The 17,688-nt window shown below is 58.5% G+C and overlaps 8 protein-coding genes and 1 non-coding gene across 9 annotated transcripts; 4 read left to right on the forward strand and 5 right to left on the reverse strand.

The window, feature by feature from the left end:
• Positions 1–53: 53 nt before the first annotated feature.
• On the reverse strand, positions 54–125 carry PSEUBRA_006525. Its single transcript has one exon. It is a non-coding gene; the product is annotated as a tRNA-Thr (tRNA).
• Positions 126–552: 427 nt separating this feature from the next.
• Positions 553–1,569, forward strand: PSEUBRA_005597 (uncharacterized protein; the record flags this gene model as incomplete). Its single annotated transcript, XM_016439021.1, has 1 exon — positions 553–1,569. One exon carries the CDS (start codon positions 553–555, stop codon positions 1,567–1,569), a length of 1,017 nt encoding a protein of 338 aa, XP_016290316.1.
• Positions 1,570–1,712: 143 nt separating this feature from the next.
• PSEUBRA_005598 (Pseudouridine synthase II) lies at positions 1,713–3,053 on the reverse strand (the record flags this gene model as incomplete). Its single annotated transcript, XM_016439032.2, has 1 exon — positions 1,713–3,053. The coding sequence occupies one exon, from the start codon at positions 3,051–3,053 to the stop codon at positions 1,713–1,715; it is 1,341 nt and encodes a 446-aa protein (XP_016290317.2).
• Positions 3,054–3,491: 438 nt separating this feature from the next.
• On the forward strand, positions 3,492–5,624 carry PSEUBRA_005599 (RNA polymerase III subunit RPC82-related, helix-turn-helix; the record flags this gene model as incomplete). The annotated part of the gene is made up of 1 exon (XM_016439012.1): positions 3,492–5,624. One exon carries the CDS (start codon positions 3,492–3,494, stop codon positions 5,622–5,624), a length of 2,133 nt encoding a protein of 710 aa, XP_016290318.1.
• An 82-nt stretch (positions 5,625–5,706) lies between these two features.
• PSEUBRA_005600 (Protein of unknown function DUF4078) lies at positions 5,707–7,940 on the reverse strand (the record flags this gene model as incomplete). The annotated part of the gene is made up of 2 exons (XM_016439041.1): positions 5,707–6,592; positions 6,763–7,940. The coding sequence occupies 2 exons, from the start codon at positions 7,938–7,940 to the stop codon at positions 5,707–5,709; spliced, it is 2,064 nt and encodes a 687-aa protein (XP_016290319.1).
• A 557-nt stretch (positions 7,941–8,497) lies between these two features.
• Positions 8,498–9,826, forward strand: PSEUBRA_005601 (Double-stranded RNA-binding domain protein; the record flags this gene model as incomplete). The annotated part of the gene is made up of 1 exon (XM_016439015.1): positions 8,498–9,826. One exon carries the CDS (start codon positions 8,498–8,500, stop codon positions 9,824–9,826), a length of 1,329 nt encoding a protein of 442 aa, XP_016290320.1.
• A 168-nt stretch (positions 9,827–9,994) lies between these two features.
• On the reverse strand, positions 9,995–11,221 carry PSEUBRA_005602 (Transcription initiation factor IIF, beta subunit; the record flags this gene model as incomplete). Its single annotated transcript, XM_016439026.1, has 1 exon — positions 9,995–11,221. One exon carries the CDS (start codon positions 11,219–11,221, stop codon positions 9,995–9,997), a length of 1,227 nt encoding a protein of 408 aa, XP_016290321.1.
• A 1,103-nt stretch (positions 11,222–12,324) lies between these two features.
• On the forward strand, positions 12,325–14,007 carry PSEUBRA_005603 (Amino acid/polyamine transporter I; the record flags this gene model as incomplete). Its single annotated transcript, XM_016439018.1, has 1 exon — positions 12,325–14,007. One exon carries the CDS (start codon positions 12,325–12,327, stop codon positions 14,005–14,007), a length of 1,683 nt encoding a protein of 560 aa, XP_016290322.1.
• A 140-nt stretch (positions 14,008–14,147) lies between these two features.
• On the reverse strand, positions 14,148–16,826 carry PSEUBRA_005604 (Heat shock factor (HSF)-type, DNA-binding; the record flags this gene model as incomplete). The annotated part of the gene is made up of 1 exon (XM_016439034.2): positions 14,148–16,826. The coding sequence occupies one exon, from the start codon at positions 16,824–16,826 to the stop codon at positions 14,148–14,150; it is 2,679 nt and encodes an 892-aa protein (XP_016290323.2).
• Between the last annotated feature and the right edge of the window lie 862 nt (positions 16,827–17,688).

Raw genomic sequence — 17,688 nt, forward strand, 5'->3', positions numbered from 1 at the left:
GCCGTAAAATAGGGTGTCAAAAAAGCATGACAGCCGCTTTCAACAAAAAAAGCTGCCTCCTAGCCGACTCGAACGACTGACCTCTTCATTACTAGTGAAGTGCTCTACCGCTGAGCTAAGGAGGCCTAGATACAGGGTTGAGCCCACATTGCATCCATCAACAGCCTTATTCCGGCTCATGAGCTGAAGACTCAGGCACCCATTCTGCTATGCCATCGCAGCCTGGGAGACTTTGATCTGTCCAGGACGGGTTGTGCGAGAATCAGGAATCACCATGTGAGGTGCACATTCATTCTATGTGGAAGCGGCTGAATGATGAGTATGCGATCATGACCGCCGGCAATGGTCTTGCCAGAGAAGCCGAAGGCGAAAAAGATAGACTTAGTTGGACGCGAGCGAGCCTGTCGAACTAGATTTTCAGGCACAACGCAACGCACGATCCTCCACAAATGCGGCTAACCCTGACCACAGGCGTTGAAAGCTGAGTCCGCATACAACCACAACGTCTCATCCCACCATCACCATCTCTCTCCTCTCCCATAGCATCTCAAGATGCCCGCCGATAAGCCTCCCACCGTGCCACCCGAGATCGACATCCCCAACCCGGGCAAGTCGGAGCAGTTCTGGATCGAGACCGACTACTCGGACAAGACTCGCTTCTGGGCTAAGCGCTTCTATCCCACCGACTCGTCGGCCGGCGATGAGGAGATCCAACCCAAGGCGACCACCATCTTCGTGCACGGCTTCGTAGAGTATGTAGACCGCTACCGCAACATCTTCAAGCTGTGGCCCAGCAAGGGTCACGAGATCCTCGGCTTTGACCAGCGCGGTTGGGGCAACACCTGGCGAAATTCGCCCAAGCCGGACGGCAACTACGGCAACACCACCTGGCCGCAGCAGTTCCAGGACCTCGAATTCGTTATTCGCCAGACACGTCAACGCTTGGACCAGCGATGGGGTGCCAACAAGGTGCCCATCTTCCTGCTGGGCCACAGCATGGGTGGAGGCATTGTGACGGCCTTCCACACGCGCAGCGAAGAGTGGGTCAAGCAGCACGGCGGTAATGGCCCAACGCAGGAGGCCAAGGAGATGGTTGCAGGTGTCGTGGCCAGTGCTCCCTGGCTGACACTCACCAAGCCCCCTGCATGGTTCATCATCTGGGGCGCATCCAAGCTGCTGGCCCTGATGCCGGAGATCCACTGGAACGTCGATCTTCTCGGCAAGAACATCTCGCGAGACCCCGTGGTGGCAAGCAACTTTGAGAACGACCCGCTCTCGGACAAGAAGGTGTACCTCAAGGCCATCCAGGGTCCGCTGCAGGGAGGTATGGACATGGTGGACAAATCGCACAAGAATTGGCCCGAGTCGAAACCGTACCTCATCGTGCACGGCACCGGCGACTTGATCACAAGCCACAAGGGCTCGCAGACCATCATCGAGCGCATGCAGGCGAAAGACAAGACGCTCAAGCTGTTTGACGGCTACTATCACGACTTGCTCAACGAGCCTGGCCAGGATAAGGTGGTGGTCGGCGAGTATGTCATCAACTGGTTGAACAGCCACCTGTGACCGCTTCCATCTATCACCGATCCGATACGCAGCGCAGCCAACACAAAAGCTTGAGCATACATCCTCATACACTGTCTTTTGTGTCGATATCCCCACGCTCAAATCTAGCCCTTTTTTCGCAGTGCTTCCATTGCTGACCGTGACTAGACAGGAACAATGACTTTGAGAAGCTCGCGCTCCCACGGCCTCAATCCCTCTTCGTCGCGAGCCGACTGGTAAGTCGAGTCCGTTCTCTCTCGCTGCAACTCGGCGATGGCGTCCGCAAACACCTTCCAGTCGATGCAATTGCCGCGAACGACACCTTCCTGCGTGCTACTGGGCGTATCGATCGACCACTCGCCTTGCCGTGTTCGAGTCAGCGTCTGCACGTGCGCTGCTGAGCCGGCGGCGATGGCAAGGTCGTGTACGATGGAGCGGACGTAGGTGCCCGACGATACAGTCATTTCGAGCACGAAAGCTGGCGGTCCTGTGGCGCCCTCTTCTGTGGCCTTGCTCTCGGTATCGACCGCTGCGGCGTCTTTGCTCGTCGGAAGCCTCTGCCACGCTGATGCTTGGGCCGGTACATCGTCGCCGTCTTGCTCCTTGACTGTGTCCGTCTGCCCTTCCTTCCTGCCAGCCATATCGAGCACTCTGCCGACCAACGCCTTGTCTTCTGGCGGCACCTCGCGCTCTGGCTCCTTGAAGACATGCTTGCCGCCCTCCAACCAGTCGACCAGCCGCAGCTCGTGGATGGTCACTTTGCGTGGCTCGATCGGTCGAGGCAACGGCAGATTCTCCCTCGCATACTCGAACAGTCTCTTTCCATCGATTCTCACCGCCGAGTAGAGCGGCGGGATCTGCGAGACTGTCCCTGTGAATCTCGGCACCAGATCCGCGATCACCTGCGGTGTGACATGACCGTACGGCTTTCTTGTCAAAATCGGGTCGCAGCAGTCATACGACGTGGTCGCAGAGCCTAACAAGCCCGTGCTGCGATACTCTTTGGTGCAATCGAGGTATTTTTGAAGCTGCTTGGTGCCGCTCCCCACGCCAACTACCAGCACACCATCAGCAAGCGGGTCAAGCGTGCCACCTTGACCGATCTTAGGAGCGCCAGAAACACCCCCGGCCCATTTGCCTTTTCCCTTGCCGCGAAACTTGCCGCGCTTTCGCTTGTTGTCCTGCGCTCGATTGCCGTCTGCGTCTGCGAATAGTGAAGAGGACGCGAAGAGAGGCTTGAGCTCGTCCAGAAGCGACATCGAGGTGGGCCCGCTGGGCTTGTTGATTCCGAAGATGCCAGAAAGCGGTCGCGCTGATGTTGAGGCTGCGGCAGAGCTGGTGACGGTGCGAACAGCATTCCGAATGGGTCCTACAGCGGACGAGACCACTGCTGCTGGTGCGACGACCATTGTGTCCGCCGGTGTCTCCTGACTTGGCTGATTCGAAGATGGAGCGGCAGCAGCTGGATTGACGCTGCTTGTTGTAGTTGCGTCCTCCGCAGACATGCTTGTGATTCGAAGCAACCAGCTGAAGAGATGATGGCTGCGAAGAGGAGGAAGGTGGAGAGCAGTTGCTTTCTTCTCAGATCCTCAAAATTTGTATCGGTGATCTGCTGCAGGCACGGGCGCCCCTCCACGCTGCAGAGCCAAAAATTGTGACTTTACGAAGAAATCTCGAAAAAGAAAAAAGAGGTCCGAACCCTTCTTGCTTGCCATCAACCTCCTCTACCATCAACGACTCAGCCAAGCAAACTGGCAAGCCGCCGCTCATCGCATCATGGACTCGTGATCACCCCTGCAACTGATCAAGCAGATCAGCAGAGACGCTGTGCAAAACACTCGACGCTTCGAAGCCAACGACGGCGATAGGCGACACCTTCACCAAGGCCATTGCAGTCTCCCCATACCCAGCCGCTTCACTGGAGTTCAGCCCCGCCTCCCGCCATGCCGTCCTCTGCGCACTCACCGCAAAAGATCAAGCTGTGCGAGCATGTATTGCTCCAGCACTTTGGTCCCATCGCTGCGCGGGTCGGTGCATTGCTGCTCAAGCGTGGTCGGTTGACGATCCGCGAGATTGGCCGCTTCCTCAACCAAGCGCCAACACGGACCAATCGCGGCCCTACAGACCCATTCAGCAACCACAGCGCAATCCACAGCAAGTCGACGCTGGTCTCGGCTCCCATTGCAGGTGCCAGCTCCAGCTACAACACCAGCGATCCCAATGCTCCTGTTCCAGTACCCAAGTTTCTTGTAGAGCAGACCATCATGACGCTCATCCAGCACGGATGCGCCTGGCACAGCTCGACCGATGCCAATGTGGGCGACTCGAACCAGGAGTTCTTCGAGATCAACATCAATGAGGTGCTCTTGCGCCTGCGCTTCGGCAGATACATTGGCATCGCTGAAGAGGAGCTCGGCTCTACAGCGGCGAGGATCGTCAAGCTCGTCTTGCAGCACGGCAAACTCCAGGCTAGCGACATTGTCGATCGCATCGCTTCAGAGATGGACGCGCAACGCAGAGCAGCCGCAGCTTCCACCGATCCTCACAACAACGGTGACCCTCCAAACGGCACAGCGAACGGCTCGAACAAGCGAAAGGCAGACGCAACCGACGACCTCTCCCTTCTGCATTCTGAAGTGGCTCGTCAGCTCACCGTGATGCTCTTCCGAACCTACTTGCGGCCCAGCACGGCTCACCAGCATGTTGCACCTCGAGACAAAGAGATCAAGTACGAAGCCAAATTGCGGCAAAAGCTGCGTGGCATTCCCACACCAAAGGAGCTACAGAAGATCAAGGAGGAGGTGCGCATCAAGATTGCCGAAGAAAGAGAAGCGGACTGGGAAGGAGCAGGCACGACCGTAGCGTTGGGCGCTGATGGACTTGTAGCCGATCGTCGCGAGACACGGCGTGGCTTGCTACGGAAACAACAAAGCGCCATCGCCGTCGCTGGGGCAGCGAGCAAGAGCAAACGCACCAGGACCAGCGCCAAGGACAAGAAGGGCAAAGACAAGGGCAAGGACAAGAACGGCGTCAACGGCGTCCACACTTCGCCCATCGTAGAAGGGTTCGACCCGGCAGACGACTACGAGATCGACCCCACCGTCTGGTTGCGCGTCCACTTTGACCGCTTCGACGTCCACCTTCGCGATGAGCTCATGATCGACGCGGTGCGGGAAAAGTACAACAACACCGCGGCCGAAGTGTTCCGGCAGCTCATCCAGGCGGGCGATGCATCGACCAAAAAGTCGGTACGCGACGTCCGCAGTGCACCCATCGCCATCAGCAGTCTTGCCTACAAGATGCCCTCCGATCTGTCCCTGCAGAAAGGCTTCGACCGCCGGTCCTTTGGCAAGGACAAAGCCTCTCTGCCCAGCAAGCAAGAGTTCCTCGCCGAGTACTGTGCCATCTTTTCGCACTCGGAAGACCTGACCGGCAAGGCCCTCCGACTCATGGCTCCTGCCTCGGACAGCAGCACGAAGACCGCTGGCGGCTCCAAAGTCTCGTCGTCGCTCACGATCGAGTTCAGCAACGTGGCCGAGCGAATGCGCCGCGATCTGCTGCGCAATGTTGTCGAGGACAAGTTCGGCACTGCCGCCATCCGGATCATGAACATTCTCCGGGAGAAAGGCAAGCTAGAAGAGAAGCACATCTCCAAGCTTGCGCTCGTCTCGATCTCGGAGACGCGCGATCTGTGCTCGAGGCTGTTCCACGCCTCGCTACTGGGTCTGCAGGAGGTGCCGAAAACGAAAGATCGCGATCCGGCAAAGACATTCTTCCTGTGGTTCGTCGATGAGGCCAAATGCCGAGCGTGGCTGCTGGACCATCTGTACCAGAGTTTGGCGAGGTTGGGACAGAGGAGGAACGACGAGATGCGTAGACAGATGCCCCTGCTCAGGAAGGTCGAGAGGAGCGATGTCAAGCTGGATACGGTGGGCCTGCTGACCGAATGGGAGAGGGAAAGCTGGGCACGCTTGCAGAACACGCTGCAGATGCTGACCGTGGCAGAGATGAGAGTGGAGATGGACGTGTTCGTCATGCGCGATTTGGCGAGCGGCACATTCGTTGTCGATGAGTAGGCAAGAGTCATTCATCTGTCGCAATGCAACCCTTCTCACGCTGATCGTGCCGCTTTGTCTGTGATTGCGACCTTGACTGATCCTAGTCTCCCGATTCACCTCTGCCAGCTGACCTTGGCCCTGCTTGGCTGCCATACCGACCCTGCCGCCTTTCCATAGTCTCCCTCCTCAATTCCGCCAACTGCTCCATCTGCCCGCGCCTCTCACCCTCCTCCTTGGAAAACTTGAAGAACGCTGCCCCGCGATGTCGATTATCGAACTCGGCATCGAACCTTTTGCTCTGCGTCTCCTCTTTCTCCCTTCGCCTCGTACTCGGATCGTACACAGGGAAGCTCGTGCTTGGACCATAAACGGCATTATCCACCTCTTCTCGATCTTCCTCGCGATCTCCTCCGTAGCGTTCTGGCAGGAATTCGCGCGGTACCTCGCTGAGCGGGGCGGTGCGCGTGCGACCGAACTCATCTTCGTACTCCACCATCTCCTCTCCTCCCCGTGGGGTGGGTGAGGGAGACCGAGAGCGGGGTTGTGGCTCGGCCCGCTTACGAGTCCAATCGATGCTTCCTTCGTCCAACTCGGCAGATGTGAACCCTGCATACTTGCCTGCGTGCAGCTGATCGTAGATGCGCGCCTTGCGTTCCAGGTTCGTACGGATGCGCTCGAAGGACGCTTCCGGGTCGGCAGAGGTTCGCTCCTTCCGGCTTGACCCTTCATCGCGCGCCTTCTTGCTCGAAGAGCCGTCAAGGAATACCGAGGAGAGCTTCTTGGACGGCTTGCGAAGCTCGTCGATCGAAGAAGCCTTGCGTTTCGAAGAGGACGAGGAGGATGCCTTGGACCGCTCCAGCTCGGCTTTCAGTCCGGGGAAGGTGGACGAGATCGAACCGGACGGGCCTGAGCCCTTACCACCGCTGCTACCGCTCATGTTGTCTCGCTCGAAAGCTCGCGGTGATCGCCGATGACCGAAGCATGGTCTGGGAAGCAAAAGTGTCGAAGCAAGAATGTCGATTCAGGGTCCACGTCTTCCTCACTCGGAAATCGGCACTCACCGCGCCGCAGCACAACGCTCTGTTCGCTCTAGTAGCAGCTCACAGACACAGACTATCGTTGAGTCGAATGGAAGGTATCTCGATTGCACCATCACGGCCCACCCAAAGACGCATCGTTCAACGCGACACACACCGCCGCCCGATGATGTCCGTTGTACTGCCTCACCGTCTCTCCCGACGCCAGCTCCCACAGCCTTGCCACGTGATCCGAAGAAGCAGTCACCAGATACGCCGAATCTGCGCTGAACGCCGCATCCCACACCCAGCGCTGATGCCCCACGAGGGTCTTTTCCAGCGCAAACTCGTACCGCGACGTGGACCAGATCTTGACGGTTGCATCCGCTGAGCACGTTGCCAGATGCCTGACGTCCGGACTGAGCAGCACTCGTGTGAGGTACTTTTCGTGCGCCTGAAACGTTGTCACTGGTTGAAGCTCTGTGAAGTCTCCGCCTGCTGGTGATGGCCCAGGCTGTTGTTGTGCATCATAGACACCGTTGATAAACCTCCAGACGTACACTTTGCCCGTATTGTTGCCCGCCACTAAACAGCTTCCATCGGCGGCGACCGTCACGGATCGAATTGGCACTCCTTCTTCAGGGACCAGTTCGTGAGAGCATCCGTTCTGCCCGAGATCCCACACTTTGACGCTGCCGTTCTGATCGCAGCTCACCAGCTCGCCCTGATTCGGGTGTACCACCACATCGTTCACCGGTCCGCGATGGTCGTAGATCCGTGTCGCGCGTGATGTACGCAAATCCCAAATCTTGAGCAGACCATCTTCACCACCTGAGACGAGCCACTGCATGTCGCAGTGCCACGCAATGCCCGTCACGTTGCCCTGGTGACCTTCGAGCGTCGCAATGGGTTGAGCGGGCGCGCTCGCATTGCTGCCCGACCCGCCTCCACCACCACCAGCAGCAGCATTCGCAGCAGCGATCGAGGCCGGCGAGGCTATTGAACAGTCGTAGAGTCGGATGTGGGTGTTAGCCGCCGCTGCAAGGAAGCGTTTGTCAGGACTGATGGAGAGTCGGTTGACCTGCGAGTCGGGATGTTGGATGGTGCGCGAGCAGATGCCGGACCAGGCTTCCCAGAAGCGGATGGTGTGGTCGTATCCGGCGGTGACGAGGAGCACGGAGAGCGCGTCTTGCTGGGAGGATTGTTGCGCCGCTTGCGCCGCTTGGGCGGCTTGGTGCTGCTGGTGGACTTCGGCGGCGCTGGTGGGCGGGGAGCGGCCTTGGGTTGGCATCCGCACCGGTGCCCTGCGTGCCGCCATCGTCGATGCCAGCTGTGCGTGTCTTGACTAAGGTTGAGATCCGAGGCGAGCCAGCTGGCAGTGGAGAAGTGCGAATCGCAGCTCGGCAGCCTTGGGAGTCGATAGATTGCCTTGAAGTCAGGTATGCTGCCGCAGCTGTGACCTTGCGTTCGTCGAGGGCACGGAAGCGTTTGGGATAGCGGCGCAAAGCACCTTTGGTATCGTCGGCACCAACGGCCGATGTGTGCCTCGTCGGATTGGTTCGAAGGATGTATGAAGAGCAAGATAGAGAAACAAGACGGTCTGAGCGCGAGCGGTATCCAAAAGTGGGGAACAAAGATGTCAAGGTGGAGCTCTGAGCGTCTCGTGCGGGTGAGCGTCGAGGGGCAGCATCACGTGAAGCTGGACCGCTAAGAAGAAAGGCGGCTGCGATTTTCCGACTTTTTTTCGTTGGTCAGCCTGAGAAGAATTGGAGTTCAACCCAGACGACCTTGGCTTTCATCTCGAGGGTCTCATCACTGGATCATCACCATCACCACTGTCGACCGCTGCCTTCTATCGTGCCGACCATCACAGCAATGTCGGCAAATCGCAGCCTCACAAAGGCGTTCCGCCCATTGACGCAGAGCACCGCCTCCTCCTCGAAACAGGCGCTCTCCACCTCGACCCGCAGCAGCGTCGCTTCTTCGCACAGCCGATCCGCTTCCACAGCAGTAGCATCCTCGTCCAGCAGCACCGAAGTCGCACCAACGCCGTCTTCGTCAACCTACGTCCACGATCCGACCCCCAACGTCCACCTTCCGCGTCTCGCACGCACCGAGCCCGAGCTCTACGCCGCTGTCCGCCCACCACCTGTCTCCGCCTTCGCCGCGCTCTCGGCCCGTCTTGGGCTGACGCCTTCCTCTGTTGATGCTGAGACGCGCGACCGTCGCATCCGACTCGTTCATCAGGCATGCACACACCCCTCCTTCCAAGCGCTGGTCGACAAGGCGGCAGCGGCGCAATTCGAACCGTCCGCATCCATCTCCGGCCTTACGAAGAAGGACGGCTCCACTGCACTTGACGCTGCTCAGTTCCTCTCCTTCTCAGCGGAGGGCGTCGAGCACCATGCAGCCCTGGCCACGGTCGGCAACTCGCTTCTAGGCATGCTTGCAACGGAATACCTGCATCTGCGCTACCCGAACCTGCCGACGCGGGTCCTCAAAGCCGCGGTCTCCGCCTACGTCGGACCCCTCACGCTCTCCGATGTCGGCTCTGAACTCGGCATCACAGCACCGGGTTTGCTGCGGTGGAACAAATCCGCTCGCATCCCTACCGGCGCCAACTCGACGCAAAAGCGTGGTGGACGCGGCGCACCTCGTCTGCCGGGTGCAACAAGCCCAACGCGCACCCTGCTCAGCAAGGACGTCGAGGCGGACGCCATGCGCGCCCTCGTCGCCGTCATCTTCCAAGAACAAGGTCTCGCGTCCACACGTCGTTTCGTCATCGCCCACTTCCTCCAACGCTCCCTCAACCTCGCCGGCATGCTCAAATTCTTCGACCCCAAACACGCGCTTGCCTCGACATGCGCAAAGTACGGCAAGCCACCCCCGCAGTCCAGGATGGTCGCCGAAAGCGGGCGATTGAGTATTGCGCCCGTTTTCGTGGTAGGCGTTTGGAGTGGCGAGACCAAGGTCGGAGAGGGCAGTGGAAGTAGTATCCGGATGGCAGAGTTTAGGGCGGCGGAAGATGCGTTGCGACGGCTGTATTTGGCTGAGACGCCACTGGGTGATTTCGATTTGCCCAGCTGTACGTTGGATGGGCTGTTCGGGGGTAGTAGCGAGGTGAGTGTGGAAGCGGGGCAGTTCAGGGCTCAGCCGCTGGGTGAGGCCGAGGTGCTGGCAGCTGCTGGCAAGAGTAGGCATTGAGAGACGCTCGAAAAGTAAAGATTCGATCTGCAATTTGCATCACTTAGCATCGTCCGTCGTTCGTCTGTGCAAGCGCACGTGAAGACACCTGCTGAACAGAGCCTCGAGAGTGATCTGTATGAGTGCTGTACTGGACGTATGGGAGTCTTGAACGAACCGAGAAGCCCTTCAAACATCGTCGAAATCCTCGCCATCATCGTCACTCTCATCGTTCTCGCCATAATCCTCCTCGTCCTCCTGCTGTTCTGCCGCCTTCTTCTTCTGTTGTTCCTTCTCGCTCTGCTCCCTCTTCTCCTGTTCCTTCCTCGCGTCCATGTACTCGGGTTTCAAGCTCCAATTCCCCACGTACGGCCCGCGTTTGTGCAGATCCGCAATACCCGTCAGGACCTCCCGGAGATAGCTCTCGGGCTGTTGCGTCTCCGTGCGCAACTTCTTCAACGACCAGTACTGCCATCGTTCGAACAGACCAAAGAGCATGTCGAGCAGTTCGTTCTTGGGCATCCTAGCGAACTTTTCGCCTCCGCCACTTGCCGACGAGGTAGGTTTCTGGGCGATCGCTGCGTTGAACCTCGATTTCTGAGATGAGAGGGAGCCTACGCCGGCCACCATCATGTTGTGCCGTCCCGCATCGCTCGAGTCCAACATCTTGATGGTTCGCTTTGGCGTCGAGGCCTCGGCACGACGTCGACGCAGCAGTTCGCGGTAGCTATCGCTAATAGGAGCTCCACCGGCGATGCCAGACGTGGAGCTGCCAGGCTTGACATCTTCACCCCCCGACCGAATCTGCGGTTGCAGCGCTGCCTCGTTCGTCACAGTCCCACAGAGCGCTGTGACCCGACGTGTCTTGCCCCGCTTCTTCTGCCTCCCGCTCTCGTCCTCGTCGCTCTCATCGTCGTCTTTGAGCGACGAGGACGACGGGTCGAGGTCCTGGAGCTGTTCGCGAAACGCGTATGTGTTGCGGGCAAGTGTCGCGGCGGATTCGCTGGTGAGCTTGAGATCGTATGCGCGTGGGATGGTGTCGTATCTCGGGTTGCGCGGATTGCCGGGCTCGGTGGGGATGGCGGGCAGCGGTGGGTCGGGAAGGAGCAGCTCCATGCGCTGTTGGCCCAGGTGATCCGGATCGTAGACGCGAACGGTGCCGAGGCGCAAGTCGTCCGTACGGATCGCGGACCATGCCTGAAGAAGGAACTTGGGAATCTTGACGAGCCACACGGGGTGCTTGCCTTTGGTCATATCCATGTCCTCGTCCGGCTCGGGTGACAGGCGCGAGTATGCATCCGAGGCAGAGGCAGCGGGAGCATCGTCGTTGTTGCGTGCTCGCTTGCCGAGTGACGTGGAGGACGAGCCCTCGCCTGGGTCGGCGATGGGCTCGATGTCGTCTTCGTAGCTCGCCATCGTTGGTGTTCGACCTGGTGTTGTAAGGTAGTGGTGAAGGTGCGTGCCAGACTAGATGGACAATCTACAGTATATGGGCTGAGTGTTGGTCTGAACGCTCCACTTTTCATCTGATGCAAATCTGAGATGGATCTCGTATTCATCGGCGATGACGGGTCTAACATTTTGGAAAATTGATGTTCTGCCGGTCGCCAAAACTCGACGTGCAGCATGCATGCAGCAAGATCCGCCGGCGGGCAAAGTCGCTTCGCTCCAGAAGAAGCGCTTCGGGTTCTCTGGGCTCCAGCGACCCTGTTCAACCGTCCTCGTCCTCGTCGGTGTCTTCTCCCTGCAGCTCCCGACATCATCCCGGTGAAGACGGTCCCTGTTCGCGCACGATGCCATCTTCGCTGCGTACGAGCTTCTGCTGATCCTCAGCAAAGCCCTCGAGTCATTGTCAAAGTGCATATGTCGACGCTCGAGGCCGCATTGTTCAAAGAGATAGCATGGTTGACGGACGACGTCACCTGCTCGCCGGTCTGGAAAAGGGGAAAGAAAAAGAAAAGTCGGGAAAAGCGGCAAGAGGCAAAATGCTCCGCGGCAAGATCAACGAAATTTTTGGGCGCAGTTCAAGTTGTGCCGAGGCTTTGAGGCGTGTGACCTTGCCTTTTGCTGAGCGATTCTTTCGCTGTCGATTCGTACTGTCACCTTCCGGCCCTCAGTCCAATCAAGAGTAGGAAAAGCTGCGGAGAAGAGACACAAGAGAATGTGGGGTGAGCTGAACGACCGAAGGTGAGAGCCAAACGGGGCGAAGACGGTTGCGCAGAGCAGTCGATGCTCGACGCTTCGTGCGGTCTCGGCTCTTATCGTATCGGCTAATTTGGCCGGGCCTGGTGTTGAACTCAGGGTGGCGTATGATGCGGGGTAGTTGGACAAGTGTATGATTGGATCCAAGCACACTTGTGTCACCGATAAGGATGACCGGGACAGCGGGATCGTGACTCGCTTCGCCTCCGTTCTCGACGGAGCTCTTCCCTCATAAGACCACGACCTTCTCGCCTCTTCCCCACCCTCATCGTCGTTTCTCCTCCATCCCCTTTTCCTCATCGTCGACGTGCAACACCATGTCGACCACTTCTCCCTCGACCACTGCCGGCGGCGGCGGCATCTCCTCGAACCTCGCCGCCGAGAAACGCGCCCAAGCACAAACACAATCGATCCACGACTATCGCACGCACCCCACCACCGCGGCGCCAGACACAGTGATCCACGCTAAACACTTCTCCTCGCTCGCACTCATCGGTCTGTGCTACTGCATCCTCAACTCGTGGACGGCGGCGTCGGCTTCCATGTCGATCGCGTTGATCTCGGGAGGACCCTCGGTGACGCTCTGGGGGATGGTGGTTGCATTCGTGGGCGTGATGGCGTGTGCGCTGTCTATGGCCGAGATCTGTCATGTCTACCCAACGACGGGTGGGCAGTACCACTGGAGCTTCTTGCTGGCTCCTGCGCGGTACCGGTATGCCATTGCGTACTTTACCGGCTGGATCAGTGTTGCTGGTTGGGTAGCGCTCACTGCCACCGCGTCGAGTTTGGCCGGTCAATTCATCGTCGGAATCATCGCCCTCCTGCATGAGAACTACGAGAGCAAACCCTGGCACATCTTCCTCGTCTACGTCGCATTCAGCCTCGGTGCATGGACAATCAATGCCTTTGGCGTGAGGATCCTGGACAGCCTCAATCGGGCAGCGATGATCTGGTCGTTGGTCGGAGCGGTGGTCATCATGATCACCTGTCTCGCCCGGGCCACGCCCAACTATCAATCCGCCAAATTCGTCTTTGGCCAATTCACCAATTCGACGGGGTGGAACAACGGTGTTGCGTGGATCCTGGGTTTGTTGCAAGCGGCATTCTCCCTGTTGGGTTCCGACGGCGCGACGCATTTGATCGACGAGATCGATCGACCGGCCATCAACGCTCCTCGGGCTATGATCCTCGCCGTAGCCATTGGGGCTAGCAGCACGTTCATCGTTCTCATGGTCTTCCTCTTCGTGTTGAAGGACTTTGATGCTGTCACCTCGAGCCCTGCCGGTGCGCTGTTGGAGATCATCTTCCAAGCAGTGGGCAATCGCGCTGGAGCCGTATGCCTACTCATCTTCCCCGTCGTCAGCATGGCTTTCACCGCCACAGCCCTCCTCACCACCAGCTCGCGCATGTCTCAAGCCTTCGCACGCGATCGTGGATTGCCCTTCTCCAACCTCTTCGCCAAAATCTCGACCAAAAACGAGGTCCCCATCCCAGCCCTCATCCTCACCACCACCTGGGTCATCGTCTTTGGTTGCATCTACCTCGGCTCCACCTCGGCCCTCAACGCCATCTTGTCCTCCAGCGTGGTGCTGTTGCAGTTCAGCTACATCATTCCTATCGTCCTGCTCCTGGTGCGCGGGAGGAAGGTGCTGGACGACGCCACGCCCGAGAAACGTCACTTTGATCTCGGTCCACGAATGGGCCCGGTGATCAACGTGTTTGCTGTCCTCTTCGTGCTGTTTACAGACGTATTCTTCTTGTTTCCCCCCGAACTGCCCGTTACAGGAAGCAGCATGAATTACACCGTTGTCGTCGTTGCTGTCGTCGCCATCATGAGCGGGGCAGCATGGCTCCTCAAGGGCAGAAAAGAGTTCAAAGGCCCCCTCGATATGGACGAGATCCTGTTCAGAACAAGAGGATTTGCGCGCTTCGATGCCGAGGACGCCTCGGCTGCTTCCACGGCCGGTGCGCAGGTGGTGGGCGAAAAGGAAACCTCTTGATCAGTCTTACTGTAGATATAGACACGACTGCAATGGATGACCACATGGACGAAACAAGTGTGACTGAGCGGTGCTAATACAAATACAAGAGGCTCACCCAGCTCTCTGTCTCTCTCTTCTCCCCTCCGCGGCTGATTCGGCTACTTCTTCCGACTAGCCGACTTCTTAACAGGCCTACTGCTCGCCATCTCGACGTCCATCGTCCCATTCGGGCTCATGCCCGACGTAGACGGCTTCCTCTTCTTACCCGCACTTGCACCGTTCCACGGCCCATTGTTCTCCAGCGGGCTATTGGTGCTGTTCGAGCTGGTGCCCGAGTTGGTACCCGACCCGACCTCTTGCGCGTAGATGCCAGGTGCATCGTTGACCCCTGCGCCGTGGAGGAATGCTGCGGTGGTGGCGGGCGAGAAGGCAAACGAGGGTGACTCGCCGAAGGCGTTGTTGGACGTAGGGCTGGCGACGCCTCCGCCCGGAGCTTGGGAAGCGTCCACGAACTGACTGAGGAAGGAATCGACGTCAAAGTCCGAGTCCATGCTTCCGGTCGCGCCTGCTGCTGCCCCTGTTCCTGCACCTGCGTTGGTGGACGGTGGTGTCGTGCCGGTGGGACCGCCATATTGCGCGCCTCCCACCGATGCCGACGGTGCTGCTGCAGATCCACTCATGTCTCCGAAGGCCGTCTGACCGCCGAATGGCAGAATGTTGTCTGTGGCTGCGGTCTGCCATGGAACGGATGAAGCTGCGTTCGTCTGCTGCTGCGCCTGACCAGCGATATTCTGAAGCAAGCTCGGGTTGGTCTGCAGTCCTTCGATGAGCGAGTTGATGCTGTTCTGCACTTGGTCGACATCGCTTGAGGTGTTTTGCAAATCGCGCGAAGCTCTGTTCAACAAGAGTGCCAATTGCTGGTTGCTGTTGGCATCGTTGCTGCTGCTGTCGAACAGAGTGGCCGATCCTTGACCTTTGCTGGGCGAGGTGACCGTATAGTTGTTCTGACCACCAGCAAAGTTCTGACGCGCAGGAGACTGCACCAGCGCTTGGGAGATGCCTGCGAGACGGGCGAGAGCATCTGCCTCCAGACCGAGACCATTGTTGGTAGAGCCGCTGCTGTCACTCGACCCGTTCGAGTCGGAAGGGAAAGCAGAGAAGCGCGAGACAAAGTCGTCTGCTTGTGCGTTGGTCGATCCTCCAAAGTAGTCTGTGCTGTTGTCGTTGGCTCCGTTAGCACCACTTCCCGCGCTCGCAAGCGCCTGCTGGAGGGCAGCGACCATCTGAGGGTCGAGCTTGAGACCTCCACCCGTTGCAGGGCCAGTGGTCTTGGACCCCTGGTTCGCGAGGCTGGCGCCGAAGAGACTGGCGAGCCAAGCGTTGCCCTCGCCTGACGCAAGTGCGTTGAGCACCTGATTGCTTGCTTGCGACGACAATTTCCTAGATCCGCCCGGCGTTGATACTGCCTCCGATAGCTGCCTGCCAAATTCGGCTGCGCTGGTGTTGGTGGGCGGCGAGCCGATCTGAGTAAAGCGAGAGCCGCCGTTGGATGCGGAGGGGCTTTGGCCTTTGGGAGAGTCCCCACTGCTAGCATCCTGGAAGCGCAGGTGCGAAGGCATCTCCTCGATTTCGTCCTCGTCAGTAGGCAGCTCTAGTCCCTCGAGGCCGCGGACACCTGACGAAGAGGAAGAGGCATTGCCGTCCTCGATCATGAGTCGACTCTTGCTTCGCTGCTGCTGCTGTGGGCGAACGCCGACCCTCCTTCCATTTCCTCGACCTTTGCCAGACACCTTTTTGCCTTGCACAGGCGCTTCGTCGTCGTCCTGGTTGCCAAAAACGCCGGCGAGGAAGCGCAGGATCTTGTTGATGGTCTCCTGCTGACGCTTGGCGCGCTGTCGAGACTCGACGGCCTCTTGCCAGAGGTTCTGGTTGGAGTTCTGCAGATGACGCAGATCGGCGCTGATGCTGGTTTGCGCATTCTTGATTGCGTTGATGGCGTTGAGCACGCTGGCGAGCTGAAGTGCGCCATCGCCGTTGGCATCGACACTGACGTTGTTGGCGCCAAAGTCGGTGCGCATGAGCGCGCCTGCATGCATAAGTTCCTGGCCGGTGGTCGAGCCTTCTCTTTCTCCTTGCGTGTCTTTCTCGTCGCGCGGACCCTTCTTGCGCTGCACTTTGGAGAGCCAATCGGGGTGGTCTCGGTGGAAGTGCGGGTTGGAGAACTCCCAGAGCTCGCTTTCCTGTGGTGAATCGTGCTTGAGTGCGCCCTGTTGGAGATGTGGCACCTTGTGGAAACCGTACATGTTGAGCTGGCGCACGAAAGAAGAGAAGCGGTTGTGCTTAAAGAAGCGAGGCAGCACCTCATCACCGAAACGGACATGGTTGGGAACGAAGAACGAAGCGCCATCGGGAGACCATCGAATGAGCTCGTCCGTGTTGGGATCATCGACCATGCTGCGGAGCTTGTTGAGGAAAGCAGGGTTGTTCTTGTTGGTGGGAATGGCGCGCAGACTGTCGGAAGCGGAGAAGTGAGAGCCAGAGGCACCTGAACCCGAAGCAGATGCAACGCTGGGCGGCAAAGTGCCTGCTCCTGCGACAACGGGAGCCATTTTGGATGGAGCTGATGTGGAAGGCGTCTCGGAAGCGCTCGAACCCGTCGGCGCGGGAGTGGGAGTCGAAGTGACATCGGTAGGCTTGACGGCCGGTGATGGAGTTGCCGGCGAGATCTTGGCTGCCTGGAACGGTTGCGGTGAGTCGGAGGCTGTTCGATACGCTTGTAGCCCGGGAGCGACCGAGGGAAGATGATTGAGGCCAAAGGGCTGTGCTTGGCCCGGCATCGTGCTGCTAAGGAGAGGAAGAGCAGCGGCTGCTTTGAGAGGGTCGACTGCTCCACCTACGTTGGGATGAGAGACGGTAGGGACTGCCATGTCTACGTCTTCTGTGGTGGGATCAGAGACAGTTGCAGGATGCGTTGCTGCTGATGAGATTGTTGGCGCGGATGCTGCTGTTGATGAAGATGATGAAGATGGTTCAGCCCTGACGGGCGCGGATGATGGTTGAGATGATGCTGCGTTGGAGGGTGTGATGGTTGCTGTTGATGATGATGCGACAGGTTGTGAGACTGGCGCAGAAGACGATGATGCTGGTGTTGATGAGGAAGGAGGGAGCGAAGAAGCAGAATTGGACTGTTCTGCTGCTGCTGCTGCCGCTGCTGAGGGAGGAGGAGTGGTAGGCGGAGGGGATGTCGTGGCTGACATGGTCCCGTCGTTGCCTAAGCAGCGCTGTTGGCTGCTGCTTGTCTAGCTGACTCCAAAGCCGCTGCTGTGTGGGATGGTCGTGGTGCGTTGATTGATCAGATGGGGTGACAGGCGGGAAGCAAAGCCAAAGCCACAGCGCAGAGGCTGTTCCACCAAAGAATCCAGCGACGTGGAGATGTGAATGTGATTGACCAAAAAAAAAAGTTTGAGACGCAGGAGCTACTGCTGCTGCAGCAGGTGACAGGAGAAAAGCAAGTGAAGAAAAAATGTGATGAAGCAGCAGCAACATCATCACGCCGCAAAAAAAAACTCACAATGAAAGCAAGGCAGGTGGCCAGTCTCGAACCGAACCATGGCGCAGAAAAGCCTTAAGCGGGCTCATGCAGCAACAGCCGCCACCAATTTCATACTTTAAACTCATACACATGGCTCTCCCAGCAGT

Source organism: Kalmanozyma brasiliensis (assembly GCF_000497045.1).
Source record: "Kalmanozyma brasiliensis GHG001 unplaced genomic scaffold PSEUBRA_SCAF6, whole genome shotgun sequence".
NCBI classification, from domain to species: Eukaryota; Fungi; Basidiomycota; class Ustilaginomycetes; order Ustilaginales; genus Kalmanozyma; species Kalmanozyma brasiliensis.